This window comes from Euprymna scolopes, chromosome 43 (genome assembly GCF_053919585.1).
Source record: "Euprymna scolopes isolate OS-2025 chromosome 43, ASM5391958v1, whole genome shotgun sequence".
Taxonomy (NCBI): Eukaryota; Metazoa; Mollusca; class Cephalopoda; order Sepiida; family Sepiolidae; genus Euprymna; species Euprymna scolopes.
In genome coordinates, this window is record NC_136524.1 from 17281789 (window position 1) to 17296486 (window position 14698).

At 28.8% G+C, this 14698-nt stretch overlaps 1 protein-coding gene across 1 annotated transcript in view; it reads left to right on the plus strand.

Moving 5' to 3' along the window:
* The window catches only part of LOC145268216 (clustered mitochondria protein homolog), a 138885-nt gene that overhangs the window by 66968 nt on the left and 57219 nt on the right, over positions 1 to 14698 (plus strand). The window contains exons 10-14 of the mRNA XM_080123518.1: positions 1123 to 1259; positions 2962 to 3053; positions 4991 to 5093; positions 11239 to 11359; positions 12600 to 12691. Coding sequence (XP_079979644.1) covers positions 1123 to 1259; positions 2962 to 3053; positions 4991 to 5093; positions 11239 to 11359; positions 12600 to 12691 — 545 coding nt within the window. The remainder of the gene's footprint in view (positions 1 to 1122; positions 1260 to 2961; positions 3054 to 4990; positions 5094 to 11238; positions 11360 to 12599; positions 12692 to 14698) is intronic.

Below are 14698 nucleotides of genomic sequence, written 5' to 3' on the forward strand. Positions count from 1 at the left end.
ATCCATTCTTTATTCGATGTTCTGAAAAGTCTTTTCAGTATTTGTTAGTCCAACCAATGGAATTTCTAATGTCCCTATAAAACTGCAAATATGACTCATTAATATATTTATGCTTTTACATATTTAATTGAGCACTCTATTTATTTTCCTTTCCAAAAATACTAATATATATGTATATATATATATAGTGGTTTTTGTTTTGATTTTTTTAAACGATAGTAATGTTTATGTCTCTGCCTCTGAGAACCGGTGTTTTCTTAGAAAGTCGCCCATTTTTATTTGGACGTATTATTTATTTATTTACAAAACAAACTCTTCCATCAAATTCAGGCAATTAAGTTGTCTGAAATCCACACAGGTGATTTGTTTATAGTGGTGAAGACTTTGTGTAGGCCCATCTACACTTTTTGGAATCATTGCGTCTTGTTGTCCTACATACAGCACTTAGTATTCCCAAATGGTCATCCATCTGGTACTGGCCCAGCTCATCATTGCTTAACTTCAGTGATATAATGAGAATCAGTATGTAAATGTGATTATACCATATGTATTGTAGGGCTGCGAATAAAGTGTTTTGTATTTTTGTAGCTTTTGCTTGAAAGTTTGTAGAATAGAATTACATAGAAATTAAGGACAGTTTTTATTTCTATTTTAGTTTTCTACTAACAAAATGTAATATATATATATATATATATATATATATATATATATATATAATGTGTGTATATATATATGTATATATTAGAAAGAGAAAGTAATTGCTGGAATATAGGAAATGATAAATTGTTGACCGTGCAGTTATTCTTCCAAACTTGATTTATCATTACTGAAATTTAAACCTTATTATCTTATATTTCGATTTGCATCCAATGGTTTTCCGTGGCTGCCACCCATTGTTCCCATTCACTTCTCTGAATGAATGCACTCATGTTTGTTATAAAAATGCTTATTTGAATATATTTTATGAAACCATAAAGAAAATTTTATTTTAAAAATATAAATTTTAGTTTAAAGATGACTTTAAATGGAAAATGGACACTTGATGACCTTCACATAAATATCAATTAATGAAAGCCCATTTTATTTTATTTTATTAAATACTGTAATGGTTTTGTCTTTTAGCATTTTCTACTCGACTTGGTTATGAAGAACACATTCCTGGTCAGACAAGAGACTGGAATGAAGAAATTCAGACTATTCGAGAATTACCTCGGAAAACTTTGCCTGATAGACTAATTCGTGAAAGAGCCATATTCAAGGTAATATTTTGTTTGTTTGCCTTTTTTCTCCTTTTTTCCCTTTTTCATAAAAAATAACTAGTTTTACCAAACAGGAGATTTGTTGTACCAAATTTACAAATCAGACTTTTGATTAACAGTAAAATCTAATGCATGAGCAAACAACAGATTTAAGTGATGTTGCTTTCTAGTCACGGGTTTGTCCCTGTTGTATCTTATTTTTCTCTCTGAATTTTCTGTGATCCTAATCCTAGTAGATAATTATAAAACCATTTCATCTCATATGTTTGACAGTAAGCAATATTAGACATTCAGTGTGTGTGTGTGTGCGTGTGATAATATAGAAAAATTTATTTTATATAGTTTAGATCAATTATTTTTAATCAATTTCCAAACAAAATAAAGTTCAATATTTAAACCTTTAAAAAGTTATTTCAGAAATTGCAGTCAATCTATAAATAAGATTACAGATCAGTTATATCATACTGTGGTGTAGAATCAATGTTTTCACACTCAATATATTCAGTCTAACTTTCCCAACTAAACAATTCAAACATCTGAGTCGACTTAAATAAATAAAAATTTAATCAAAGTTTCATGGGGTTTCTGTTTCCATGGGTCACTTAAAGATGGAGGCTCATAGAGATTTTGAACGGCTTTCATTGTTTTCCCTATAGAATTCTATTCCTATGATATAAATTCCATTATAATAGGATATATTTAAAGTTTTGAAGGAGGTTCAGTTTCCATAGTTCTCTTTGGTTTTTATACTTAAAACTTTGGAACTACTTTCATTGTCTTCTCTAGAAAATTTTATATATATATTAAATCATAATTTCATAAAAATAGGGTATATTGGAAGTTGTAAGGAGGCTTTGCCCTCATAACTCCTTTAGGGGTGCATTTAAACATTTGGGAACATTTCCATTGTCTTCCCCTGTAAATGTCACATAATATTTTATATAGATTTTCTGAACTTCTTTTTTATAGGGAACACACAAACACTACGCAATTTATCAATTTAAAACACAGACGATGTTATGTTGACATAGCGTAGATCTTTAAAGAATAATTTTAAAAAGAATATTGAATAAATCAGATTTCCACAGATTCTTTACAAATAATATAGATTAAAAAAATAAATAAATTATAACCAATTTTTTCCTTTTTCTTTCAACGAGTATTTTTTAAAACCCATTCTCAAATTCCAACATGGTATGATCATATAAGATCTAACATAACTAATTTAAATTGATTTTTTAATGAGAGGCTGGATTGGTTTTCTAAAATAATACCATTCAAATATGTAATACATAATTCCTGGACCAGAAATATATGTTAATTTCGATGAATCCATATTAAATTATAGTAACTACATCCTTCATTTTTTTTTTTTTTTTCTTAACTCTTGTTAAGACGAGAGGAGGGGGTAGAGATGTGTATTTGTATGTATTTCTTTACATTTTCGGTAAAATATTTATGTAAAATCAAAGTTGCTCAAAGAGATATAACACCTAGATACATCAATAAATTTCAATCTTTAAATTATCTGAAAATCTCTATTGTTGGTGGTGATTCAAAATTAGTACTTGTTAGATAAACAAAGGTTTGTAAGAAAATTTAAATACACAAGTGGATAAATATTACATTTATGTAATATTTATCTAACTATATCAAATGAATTGCTTTCCTTTATTGGAATCTTTTTTTCTTTATAAAACAGGTAAATAGTGACTTTGTTGCGGCTGCTACACGAGGTGCGATGGCAGTAATTGATGGAAATGTTATGGCAATCAACCCAGGAGAAGATGCCAAGTAAGAATTATTCAGATTGATTTTAATTTATAATATGCATTTATATTTTTGTCTATCACCCTTCATTTATTAAAAAAGGGATAAACATTCTAAAATTCCTTTTCTTCCTTGTAACTGTAACCATGGTCACCTCAATGAAAATTGGAACTTGAATGACTAAATTCATAATTCATTTTCAAATGTGACCAGTTTTTAACCTTGCTTTCGCATGTACTAATTGATACCTTAACTATCTTAATTAAAATAGCAATCTCTGAGATTAATTATGGCTTAAAGGATTTGGAACCCTATCTGATCTCAAAAGATTGCCTCTCATAATTTTTGGAAAATCTACAATAGTGTTATTGATTGTGGTACAGCACAATCATTTTGCCAAATCACTGAAGTTAAGCAATTTTGACCCTTGCCAGTACCAGACGGGTGACTATTTGAGAAGGCTAGGCACTGGATGTACTTTCTGGGACGGTTGGGCATGGGGCCAGCACCTTCACCCTGAAAAAAAGGACTCCTTGCTACAAAAGCATCTACAAAGTTGTGGATGGCCTTTTAAGCCCCTCCAGGAGCTTTCTTGATGCTTCTGGTGCTTTTCTTCATTTTCCTTGAAAAACTGCCCACGCTTTTGACTGTCATCATCACTACGAAGATTGTTGATAGGTTTTTTCTTATTTTGACTAGTTAAAATTTTTTGGTACAATTCAATTCTGGAACTTTCTTCTATCCTTTCAAAATTAATCAATCTCTGTTTATTTTAATCCTGTTTCTTATCTGTTATCTTTAAAAAATACTAGTGATTGTTTTGACCCAACTAAATATAATCCTGTTAAGGTTTGTGAAAGGTGGGTCAACAACAAGCATGTTTATTTTCCGGAAAGTTTGGCCCACTTTAGTGATTTTCATTATGGTTTCTGTGGTTTTTGTTCAACTTTTGACCTTGTAATCATTGTAACTGAGCAGATCTGTTAGTCTTTGGATAATTCAGGAGAAACTAGGGTCATTGCACTTGACATTTTAAAGGCGTTTGACAGTGTATGCCATTCTTCTACATAAACTTTGAAGTTATGGTACTGGTGGTAAGGTTCTTGGAATTATTAGATGTTTTATTTCTGGTCAAAGCGAGAAATTCTGAATGGTGTCTCCTCATGCTCTTCCCTATCAATATTAGTATTCCTCTAGGCCCAACACTGTTTCTTCTCTATATCAATGATATTCCAGAGACTATTATTCAGATTAACATCTATGCTGATGATGCCACTCTCTATTCTGATGCTGCTTTCTTAAATTCTCTATTCTTAAAGAGAAATCCACTCCAAAACTTCTTTTTCATCAGATTGTTTCTAAAGTTCATACATTAAACCTGTTACTCTTATAAAGTCAGTTCTCTCTGTTGCTGAAAATACTTTCATACATCTTTATAAAAATACAGACCGTGTATGTAGTACTGCGCTCATATTTGGGCATGTGAATCTCTGTCTCATTTGAGGGTTCCTGATAAGTTGCAGATGTGTATCTATATTTAGTTAGTCTTATCTTTTCTTCTCTGCATCCTTTCTCATAGACATGATGTTGTTAGTCTGTCTTTTTCGTAAATACTATTATGGTATGTGTTTCTCAGAATTTTCCAATCTATTCTCTGCTTTCTTTATTCCAGTTTGACTCGGTGGTCTAGTGGTCTTTACAAGTTTGCTGTTTTGATACCCCAATATAGCATAACTTTCCAAGAATTACAGCCTTGTGGAACTCTCTCCCTAATGACTGTTTTCCTTTTACCTATAACCTTTGTCTTTACAAGAGTAAGGCCAATAAGTCTCTCTTGTCTTTTCAATAATTAAGTGGCTTCATACACTGTCTGGAGTACTTTCCAGAAAAATAAAAATATAAAAAATAAAACAAAAATTATATGGGAGTAATGCCAAAACCGATTTTACATCTTTTTTTAGAATGCAAATGTTTATTTGGAACAATATATTCTTTTCACTTGGATTTGATGTCCGTGATCATTACAAGGACTTTGGTGGTGATGCTGCAGCTTATGCTGCTCCTGTAAGTACCATTCATCATTCTCCTTTTTGGTAACAAATATAAATTAAATGGAATCCCATTTTTTTTTTTTTTTTTTTTTAATTGGTAGAAAATTGTTTTCATTCTAAATAATCATAATGCATTTTTTGTTCATTATTCAGAAATAACTACAAAAATGTATTTTTATTTCAATAAAATATGAAATGCAAAACAATAGATAATGCATGAAACTTGTTAAATTACTATGTTGATTCAGGTCACATGACAAAAAGCTTGCAATGAATACTCATCAATACAATTAGTCTATAACTATATATAGTTGACATGTATCCCAATCCTATTAAGTGACCAACTGCGATAACACAAGCCATGTCTTAAAAACGCTCTAAACAAAGCAATTACATTTTTGTGCAAAAAGAGACGCTGTATTGATAAGGAAACAAAAATAGTGGTCATGTGATGTGTGTACAATTGCATCTGCATATCAAAATCATTTTTGGTGCACAAAAGTAAACTATACTGAAACTACATTAAGCAATCATCGTTTTTTGCTTTCTTTCTATTATATTGAACCAGTTGCTAGAAGACACAAGGTGGATAGATAGAAGGTAAAAAAATCTGGTATGCATACTTTGTTCACTTTCCATTTTATTTTTCATGTCTCCAGGCAATGCTGAGTATTCTTGCTAACACATCACTCAATAAGTCTCAGACCTTTTTTTTTTTTTTTTTTTTTTTTTTACACAGTGATCACCACTTATCAAGGCCCGGAAGCCACTCAGGGATAAGGGTTATTGCAAGTACATCACGTTAGTGAGGAGATTTTATGAAGTGTTTAATTAGGGGGGCGGTTCATTAGGAATTTGTTAACATTAGACTTGAAGACATCCAAGTTGTAGTCCGGAGGGAAGCAAGCAGACGGAACAGAGTTCCACAGGCGTGCAGTTCTAAGAAAGAAGCTTTGCTCATGAAATCCGCGTTTTGATTTAGGCACAGATATAGAGTGGGGGAAATTTTTTACAGTGGATTCAGCTAGACCTGGCATAAAAATGCTGCCACTAATAAAAAATATGTATTTTTTATAAAATATTAACCTTCAAATAGAGCATGTAAAAATGTGAGTCCAATTATAGTTATTTAAGTAAAACTGCAGTTGCAATTTTCAAAACAATTAAGAAATCTGAATTTTGTATATTTGATAAAGCATTACCTTCTGAATAGAAATATATTAGTCATGTAAACCACTGGCTTGATAAATGTTATTCTGACTTAATTGAAAATAATGGTTTAGAAGTGATATTCTAATTTCAAACAGTTTTACACAAATTACGCTAAATGTTCATGTTGCCTAAAATTGGCAGTGTGCCAGAAAACATCACAGTCCATAAACTCATTTTAGCTAATCATAAATTAAAGTTAGTAGAGCAGTTGACGATATCAGAAGGCAGTGTATTTTGCATTAAGTTGTGTTCATAGTGGGTGCTATATTTGATCACCGTCGATTAAAAATAGAATGTGTTGATGATTCAAAATATTGTTTGTAACTGTTTCAACAAAAAAGAAAATTTTTTGTGTATCTGTGTAACGATGGATAAAACTTGGATCTACCACTTCACTATAAAATGGATAGCAGCAGGTGAAAGGCAATCAAAATAACAAAGACAAAACATCAGCAGACAAAGTTTTGGCTTCTGTATTTTACGTAAATTATTTTGTTCATCAATTACCTTGAGAAATGAAGAAATTTCAATAGCAAATATCATATAGCATTATTGGTGCGTTTAAAGAAAGAAATTGTCTAAAGCTGTCAAAAAAATGAACAAGAAAAAGTGCTCTTTCAACCAGACAATCCACTGTACACACGATAATCACAATGACAAAACTACATGAATTGCACTTCATATTGCTCCTATACTAACCATATTCTTAAGATCAAGCCCCTAGTGATTTCTGACTATTTGCAAACCTGAAAAAAAATTTCCAGAGAAAGAGAATTGGTTCTAACAAAGCAGTGATATTAGAAATTGACTCATATGATAACAGCAAATACAAATTTATTTACAAAAAAGCATCAAATTGTTAGAATCCTTAGATTCAATGTATCTTTCTCCTTTTTATTTTTTTTTTACGTATCTCTTTCCTCCATCTCTCATTTAGTTACCTTATCCAAACATTTCTCTCATTTGTTTTTAATTTGTTTTAATGTATTGAAAAAAATAATGTAAAAAATTCACCTGAACTTTCAGTTTTAAAGTTATTACTCCCGTGGAACACAGTTTCTTGCCTATCTATTTCCTCAAAATTATAATTTATTTTAATTTATTACTAATGCTCAGTTTTTCATCTATCTTAATCCTATATTTATTCTAGTGTATTCTCAACTAATGCTGAGTTTGTTGTTTTCCCCTTATCCATAAAGCATATGCCACAATGAAAATGTACTACTGTTCTGACTAGGTTATTGAACACTGATTCCTAAGTAATGCAGAGTATATTTTCTGGCGTATAGTGACAAAATACAGTGGAAAATTTTTCTACCAGACAACACTGTGTTTTAAAACACTTGCTTTGTGTGGGATTGCTTAATCACATATATTTATGGTTCCCAGTCAGCGCCAAATACTAAATATAATACTGTATTATTATTTATGGCCCCTGGGCAGTGCCAAATTAAGAAAAGACAGAACCTTCTTCTCTCTGACAACACTACGTTTAAACACTACTACTCTATCTAGGGCGTTGAGCAATTTTTGACAACTATATATCACTTACCAAATATAATACTGTAATCTTATGTTTATTGCTACTAAAACCACACAAATAAGATGAAGAGTGCCTCCAGAGGACTACTATAACCACCCTTTTTGAGTACCTTGCCACCTCCTCCTTAATCTGAAGAGAAGTGCAAGAAGTGTTAAATAATTTTGAAAAAAATCTGAGTGAAAGGAATACGTTGAAATTACAGAGTTTTTTTTTGTTTTTCAAATTATGGCTGAAAAACCTGAGCCTCTGATGAAATGTGCTCCATAACTCTCTTGGGGGTTCACTAAGAGATTTGGGAACACTGCCATTATTTTGGTCAATTTTAACTAAGAATACACTTTTAGATTTTATGTCGATTCTTTAATGCTTTTTTCTATAGGGGACACACATACACATAAACATTGTTTTAATTGTTAATATTTATTTTTAGAATATTATAGTAATAAAGCCCCTTTAAGAAATTAAAGTTGAACCCTCTTAAGGGAATTTTAAATAAATGGCCAACTTTAGCGCAAATGCAACATTCTGACTTCCAGTCATTGAATGCTCTCTGTTTACTATGTATGCTTGCTAACTTAGCATTTATAGGTACTTAATTTCTCTCAATTCTTGTGTTAATTGCTGGTGGCCTGAAGATGAAATGCTAACCTATGAAGTCAAGGGTGGCTTTGTGATTGGGTTTGAATATCCTGACCAACAGTAATTATCACTTCCTACACTGATGATTGCATAAGCATGGAACACTAGTGTCTGTAGGTATTAAAATAATTATTTATATTTATTTGAAAAATATTATAATTTCATATATATATATAATGTCTTTTACATGAATATTCAAAAGAGAATAATATGATTCTCATTGTTACAGCTTTCGCAAAAGATGTATTGTAAATGTTAAAAGTAAGAAGTATCTCGGTAGAAGTCATAAATATTCAAAAAAAAAAAAAAAGTATTTGCCCTTTTTTCTTTACATTCTGTCTTTGTAACAATTGTTGCAATCAATTGAAATTTTCATTGATTTCTCAACTATTTGCATAACATTCTGACCAAAGTGTCAGCTCAACCAAACATAACATTTGATCCGCAACATTTGTTCATACTTTTGTTGCTACCTTAAAAAATCTATACTTTTTAACAAATCAATAAAATAACCTTTAATTCGATCCAAATAGTGACATTAGGTTCTTGTCCAGAATTCTTTTGATATTAAAGAACAACAATAAAGAAATATCTCTGATGTTCATACCTAACGACAAAACAAAAATATCATATTCCAAAAATCATATAAATTTGATCAAGTAGTTTTATTTTTTATAAAGAAAATCAAATTTTATGAGAATGTGAAAAGTGATTGTTTTGCCTGCCAGTTTGAAAAATATTTTAAGAAACAAAGGGAGATAACTCAATATTTCATACTAACTAGATTCATCTTGTAATGCCTATGAATTCCCATTAATCACTTTAAAATGATCTCTATTAAAATAAAACTACTGATTAATTTATGTGAATTTTGGAATATGATATTTTTATTTTGTCACAGGTACATACATAATACAATTTTTTTGTTTTTATTAATATAGAGGGAAATCTAGACAAGAACTAATGACTACATTAAAATCTCTTTCTACTTGTAACAGTGAAAACTAATTCTAATAGTATGTTCTTTTCTTTTCTTATGCCATGGTTTTATTGATAGCAGTGGTAGGATATTTTCTACAAAGGAGAGGAAATGAGAGAAAGTGTAGTAAAATAAACACATGCTCATATAAGCAATTTTATTCATATAAGCAATTTTATTCATATTAGCAATTTTAATCATATAAGTAATTTTATTCATATTAGCAATTTTATTCATATTAGCAATTTTATTCATATAAGCAATTTTATTCATATAAGCAATTTTATTCATATTAGCAATTTTATTCATATAAGCAATTTTATTCATATAAGTAATTTTATTCATATTAGCAATTTTATTCATATTAGCAATTTTATTCATATAAGCAATTTTATTCATATAAGCAATTTTATTCATATAAGTAATTTTATTCATATAAGTAATTTTATTCATATTAGCAATTTTATTCATATTAGCAATTTTATTCATATAAGCAATTTTATTCATATAAGTAATTTTATTCATATTAGCAATTTTATTCATATAAGCAATTTTATTCATATAAGTAATTTTATTCATATAAGCAATTTTATTCATATAAGCAATTTTATTCATATAAGCAATTTTATTCATATAAGTAATTTTATTCATATTAGCAATTTTATTCATATTAGCAATTTTATTCATATTAGCAATTTTATTCATATAAGTAATTTTATTCATATTAGCAATTTTATTCATATTAGCAATTTTATTCATATAAGCAATTTTATTCATATAAGCAATTTTATTCATATAAGCAATTTTATTCATATAAGCAATTTTATTCATATAAGCAATTTTATTCATATAAGCAATTTTATTCATATAAGCAATTTTATTCATATAAGCAATTTTATTCATATAAGCAATTTTATTCATATAAGCAATTTTATTCATATAAGCAATTTTATTCATATTAGCAATTTTATTCATATAAGCAATTTTATTCATATAAGCAATTTTATTCATATTAACAAGGCAGGGTCTAAAAAGTGTCCAATCTAATCTATCCTGCACTGTCAAACCAAGTTTCAACCCCTGTCTCATCACTACAATGCTACATCCTGTGCTTGTTTACAAGTACTTTAATGGAATGTGTTCTAATGGACTTAATGCACTTGTACCTTTTCAATGTAAATATCACCAACTAACCTGGCAAGCAGCAAAATCACACATCTTCACTGTAGAAATCACTAGATGCTGGAAAGTTTTCTATGCTATTAGTTTCTTTTCTCAACTTGTTTAACTTTGGAATTTCTTCCCTCTTTCCTGCTTTCTTGACTGTACTAACATACAGAAATTTAAATTTAATGCAAACAGTGAACAGAAAAGTGACAGTGTACCTTGTTTAGGGTGAACAAGAATATAAAAAATTAGAACAAATAGTTTTCTTTGTTGTAACCTTTAAAACATGCAAAGTCATCAGTTTACTAAATGTTTATAAAGACTTTTTTACATTTAACAAAAAAATCATTAATGAGAGAGATTAACATCAGATTATGAAATTATTGTAACATTGGAAAATCCTGAATATTTAGATTGTCAGTCTGATTTCACTAAGAAGTTGTTTTTTTAATTACTAATTTCAAATGCTGCATAATTTACTCAGATCCATAAAGATTAATCCAATTAACAAAAAACCAATAACATAAATACTCTTGTCTTTGTTTAAAAAAAAAAAAAAAAAAAAAAAATTGTGTAGTTTACACAATATATTTTAAATGACTGTTCATCTCATTTCAGGGTAATGATTTACAAGGTGTGAAGGCTTACTTTGGTGTTGATCCTGAAGGTCTCTATATGCTTGGAACTGTTGTAGTTGATTACCGCGGCTACAGAGTTACTGGACAATCTATTATTCCAGGTAGGAAAAAATTGTGACTCCTGAAACTGGAGCAGTAACCATCTGAGGATGGAAATTATCTGAAGATGAATAAAGTGAATTCCAAAAATAAGTTTTGCACCACGTTTGTTTTTTTTTATCAAAATTCATTACATGATTTTGATTCTAGAAAATATCTCGAATTTAAAACTGAACATTTAAGGAATTTTAAGAAGGGAATCTTGTTAAATTAGTATCTAATGATCACAGATGAAATACAATCCAATTTCATATGCATTATTTATGCATTTCTCATATCAATATAACTTTGATTATTAAACATTGAATTAATTTTTATTTATTACTAATCAATCATTTATTTAAATAAAAAATGTAATAGCATAAAATAGAATTATAAAAATTTTATTTAAAAAGTAGTACAAAATTAAATCCTTAAAAGTTAGCCATTTTAATCTTTTAATATTTGGAAATAAACAATTAATTACTTTTAGCTTGGAAATTTAAAATGAATTTGGAAGCATATGAGCTGTTTAATAGGAAGTCGTTTAAACTAGCTTTGAAATCCTTAGCCAATATCAAAAATTTTCAATTATTTACATGCAATAATTTAATAAAGACATTGTAAACATTGCATTAACAACAATTAGTTTTAACAATTTCATTCAGTTACCAAATGAAACCGTAATATTTAAATTTCCAAATCTTAAAAACTTAATTTGGTAAAATCAACAAAAAACAGCTGGTTCTATCAAACCAAACCAAAATGAGAGTAATTTAATAAGATAACAATTTTATTTGTATACTTCATATTTATGAAGTATACAAATACAATAAATATTACATTACACAAACCAACTTAAATAAGTTTTGTTATCATGTGTATGCATATATTAGTTATATTTACATTCAACTGAAGTGTCTTCTGTTTATCCTTTGCATAACTGTCCTTTTGCTTTAGTTTACAGAGTTCAGAATAAGTACAGAAAATCAAAAAAAAAAATAATTATACAGGATTCAATCCTGTGCCTTAAAAAGAGCCCGCTTGTCATGGGTGTCATCTTAACTTAATGGTTAGTGAAAACTAAATTTGTACAAAATTGTGTTAGTATAACTGTCATTAAAACATTTTTTTTCTCTTATTTTTCATTTTGGTAACGTCATAAGAACTTAAATTATATAATTTAAAAAAATTTTTTTTTATATTTACACTAATTTTATTTGATTTAAATCTTAATCTTCCTTTGATTTTGATTGTTGACAGGTATCTTGGAGAGAGATCAAGAGCAGTCTGTGGTATATGGATCTGTTGATTTTGGAAAGTCTGTGGTCAGTAATCCTAAATATGAGGAACTGGTAAGTTTTTTTTTTTTTTTCATTTTAAATTCTCATGAATTAAGAGACTTTGTTGGTTTGGTCATATTGACAGAATTAATGAGTGTAAATGTAGAATAGTTAATGTGGCAGAAGATATAGAAAATCTGTGATAAGGATGGACTTGAGAGAATGAATAAAAACCTAGTCAAAAATATGTTAGTTTGGAAGTCAACTTCTAAAGGTCATCCAATACGTGCCAAAGTGTAAAACTGATGATGATGATGACTTTTCCACTTATGTGGAAAAGTCATCATCATCATCAGTTTTACACTTTGGCACGTATTGGATGTCATAATTGCTGATATAATAATAAACTCAGAAACAGTATTGGATTTGTTTAATCCTTAAAAAACAAAGAAACCTTTCTCAAGAATCTTGAATATTTTTAGTAATTTCTGATTAAATTAATTTGATAATGCTGCCATTTTTATTTGTTTATATTTTTTGTAAGAATTTTTATTAGTTTTATCTTCTCAAAATTAGAAAGTTAGTGGTTTTTGTCAAATTATAGTTTTCTTCTAATTAAGGTGTTTGATTAAGTCAGTATTTACTTGCCAACATTAGTGCAAAATTAGGCATAGAGTCATTGTTTAATGTGTAGAAAATCTGGCTCCATTAGAAGGGAACACTTTAGATTGAGAACAAAGGCAACAATTGTCTTTGCCTAGAAAACTGACTCCTTTGCATATGTTCTATAATTCTATAATTATCCCCTTCTGAATTTGGAGAACTAAGAGAAAGATACCTCGATTATAAAACTGTTTAAAAGCAATAACTCACAGAAAATGTATGATTTTTTTTCCCTTTCCAGCAATTATAGGAAAAACAAGTTCCTGTTTTATGCATGAAATACTAGAAATCTGCAATTATTTGATAAACATTCTTCCAATGAGTAAATGCAAGTGATAAATTAGTAGTAGATGAGGAGATAAGCTGAAAGACAAAAATCTTCTGAAGTTAAATCATGGTTGAACATATTTATTTGGTGTGTGTGAGATGTGTAAGAGATGTTGTACACATGAATTAAAAGAAAAAAACTTTTAGATTTATTTTGGTTTTAGATTAAGATTTGCTACAAAAATGATAAAACATTTTGTATCAAATAAAAATGTAATTTCTTTTGTAAAATATCCTTTTTTTATTTTTATTATGAAAATGTACAAAACCTTTTCTCAATTATTCAGTACAAAAATTACTAGAAATGTACTCTTATTTGATAAAACCTCCCCAGATAATATTTTTTTGACTTTCTATGTTATATAACAGGTTTCATAGATTGAAGTGAGGACTTGTGTTTTCTATCACATTTTGTAAAGTTGTGATCTTTTGTCTATTAGTAGATTGTCATAATTGCTGATAATAAAATGCATGAAGACAGTTGTACCAAAAATGTAGATCTTATAAGAAGAGTAAAAAAAATGTTCTTTCTAAACGTAGATTCCATGAACAAAGCTTCTTTCTTAGAACTGCACGCCTGTGGAATTATCTTCCGTTTTCCTGCTTTCCGGCTGACTACAATATGGTTGTGTTCAAGTCTAACGTAAATAAGTTCTTGATGAGCCGTTCTATATAAGTTATCAAATTTACCAAATTTTCATTACTAATGATTACTATATTGTCCAATGTCTACTGCACACTCTTTAACCCTTATCCTTGAGTGGCCTCTTGGTCTTGATATGTAGTGATGCCTATGTAAAAAAAAAAAAAAAGGAAGGAAAAACTCAATAAATTTATAAGTAAAATGTTATTTTTCAATGGAAGAAATGAGACAATAATTAATATTTTAAGCTTGTCTTATGCTTTTTGCAATCCACTTCTCCTTAGTAAAAAAAATGATGGTAACTTTCACTTTTTGATTCATGGTTAATCATTCTCATTAGTGTGCTTACTTTCAAATAAAATTGGCAACAAGTGAACAGAAAAATAAACCCTGGTTTGATACACTGTTGACTCATCATTGATTTTATTTGAAAACAGACAGATCAA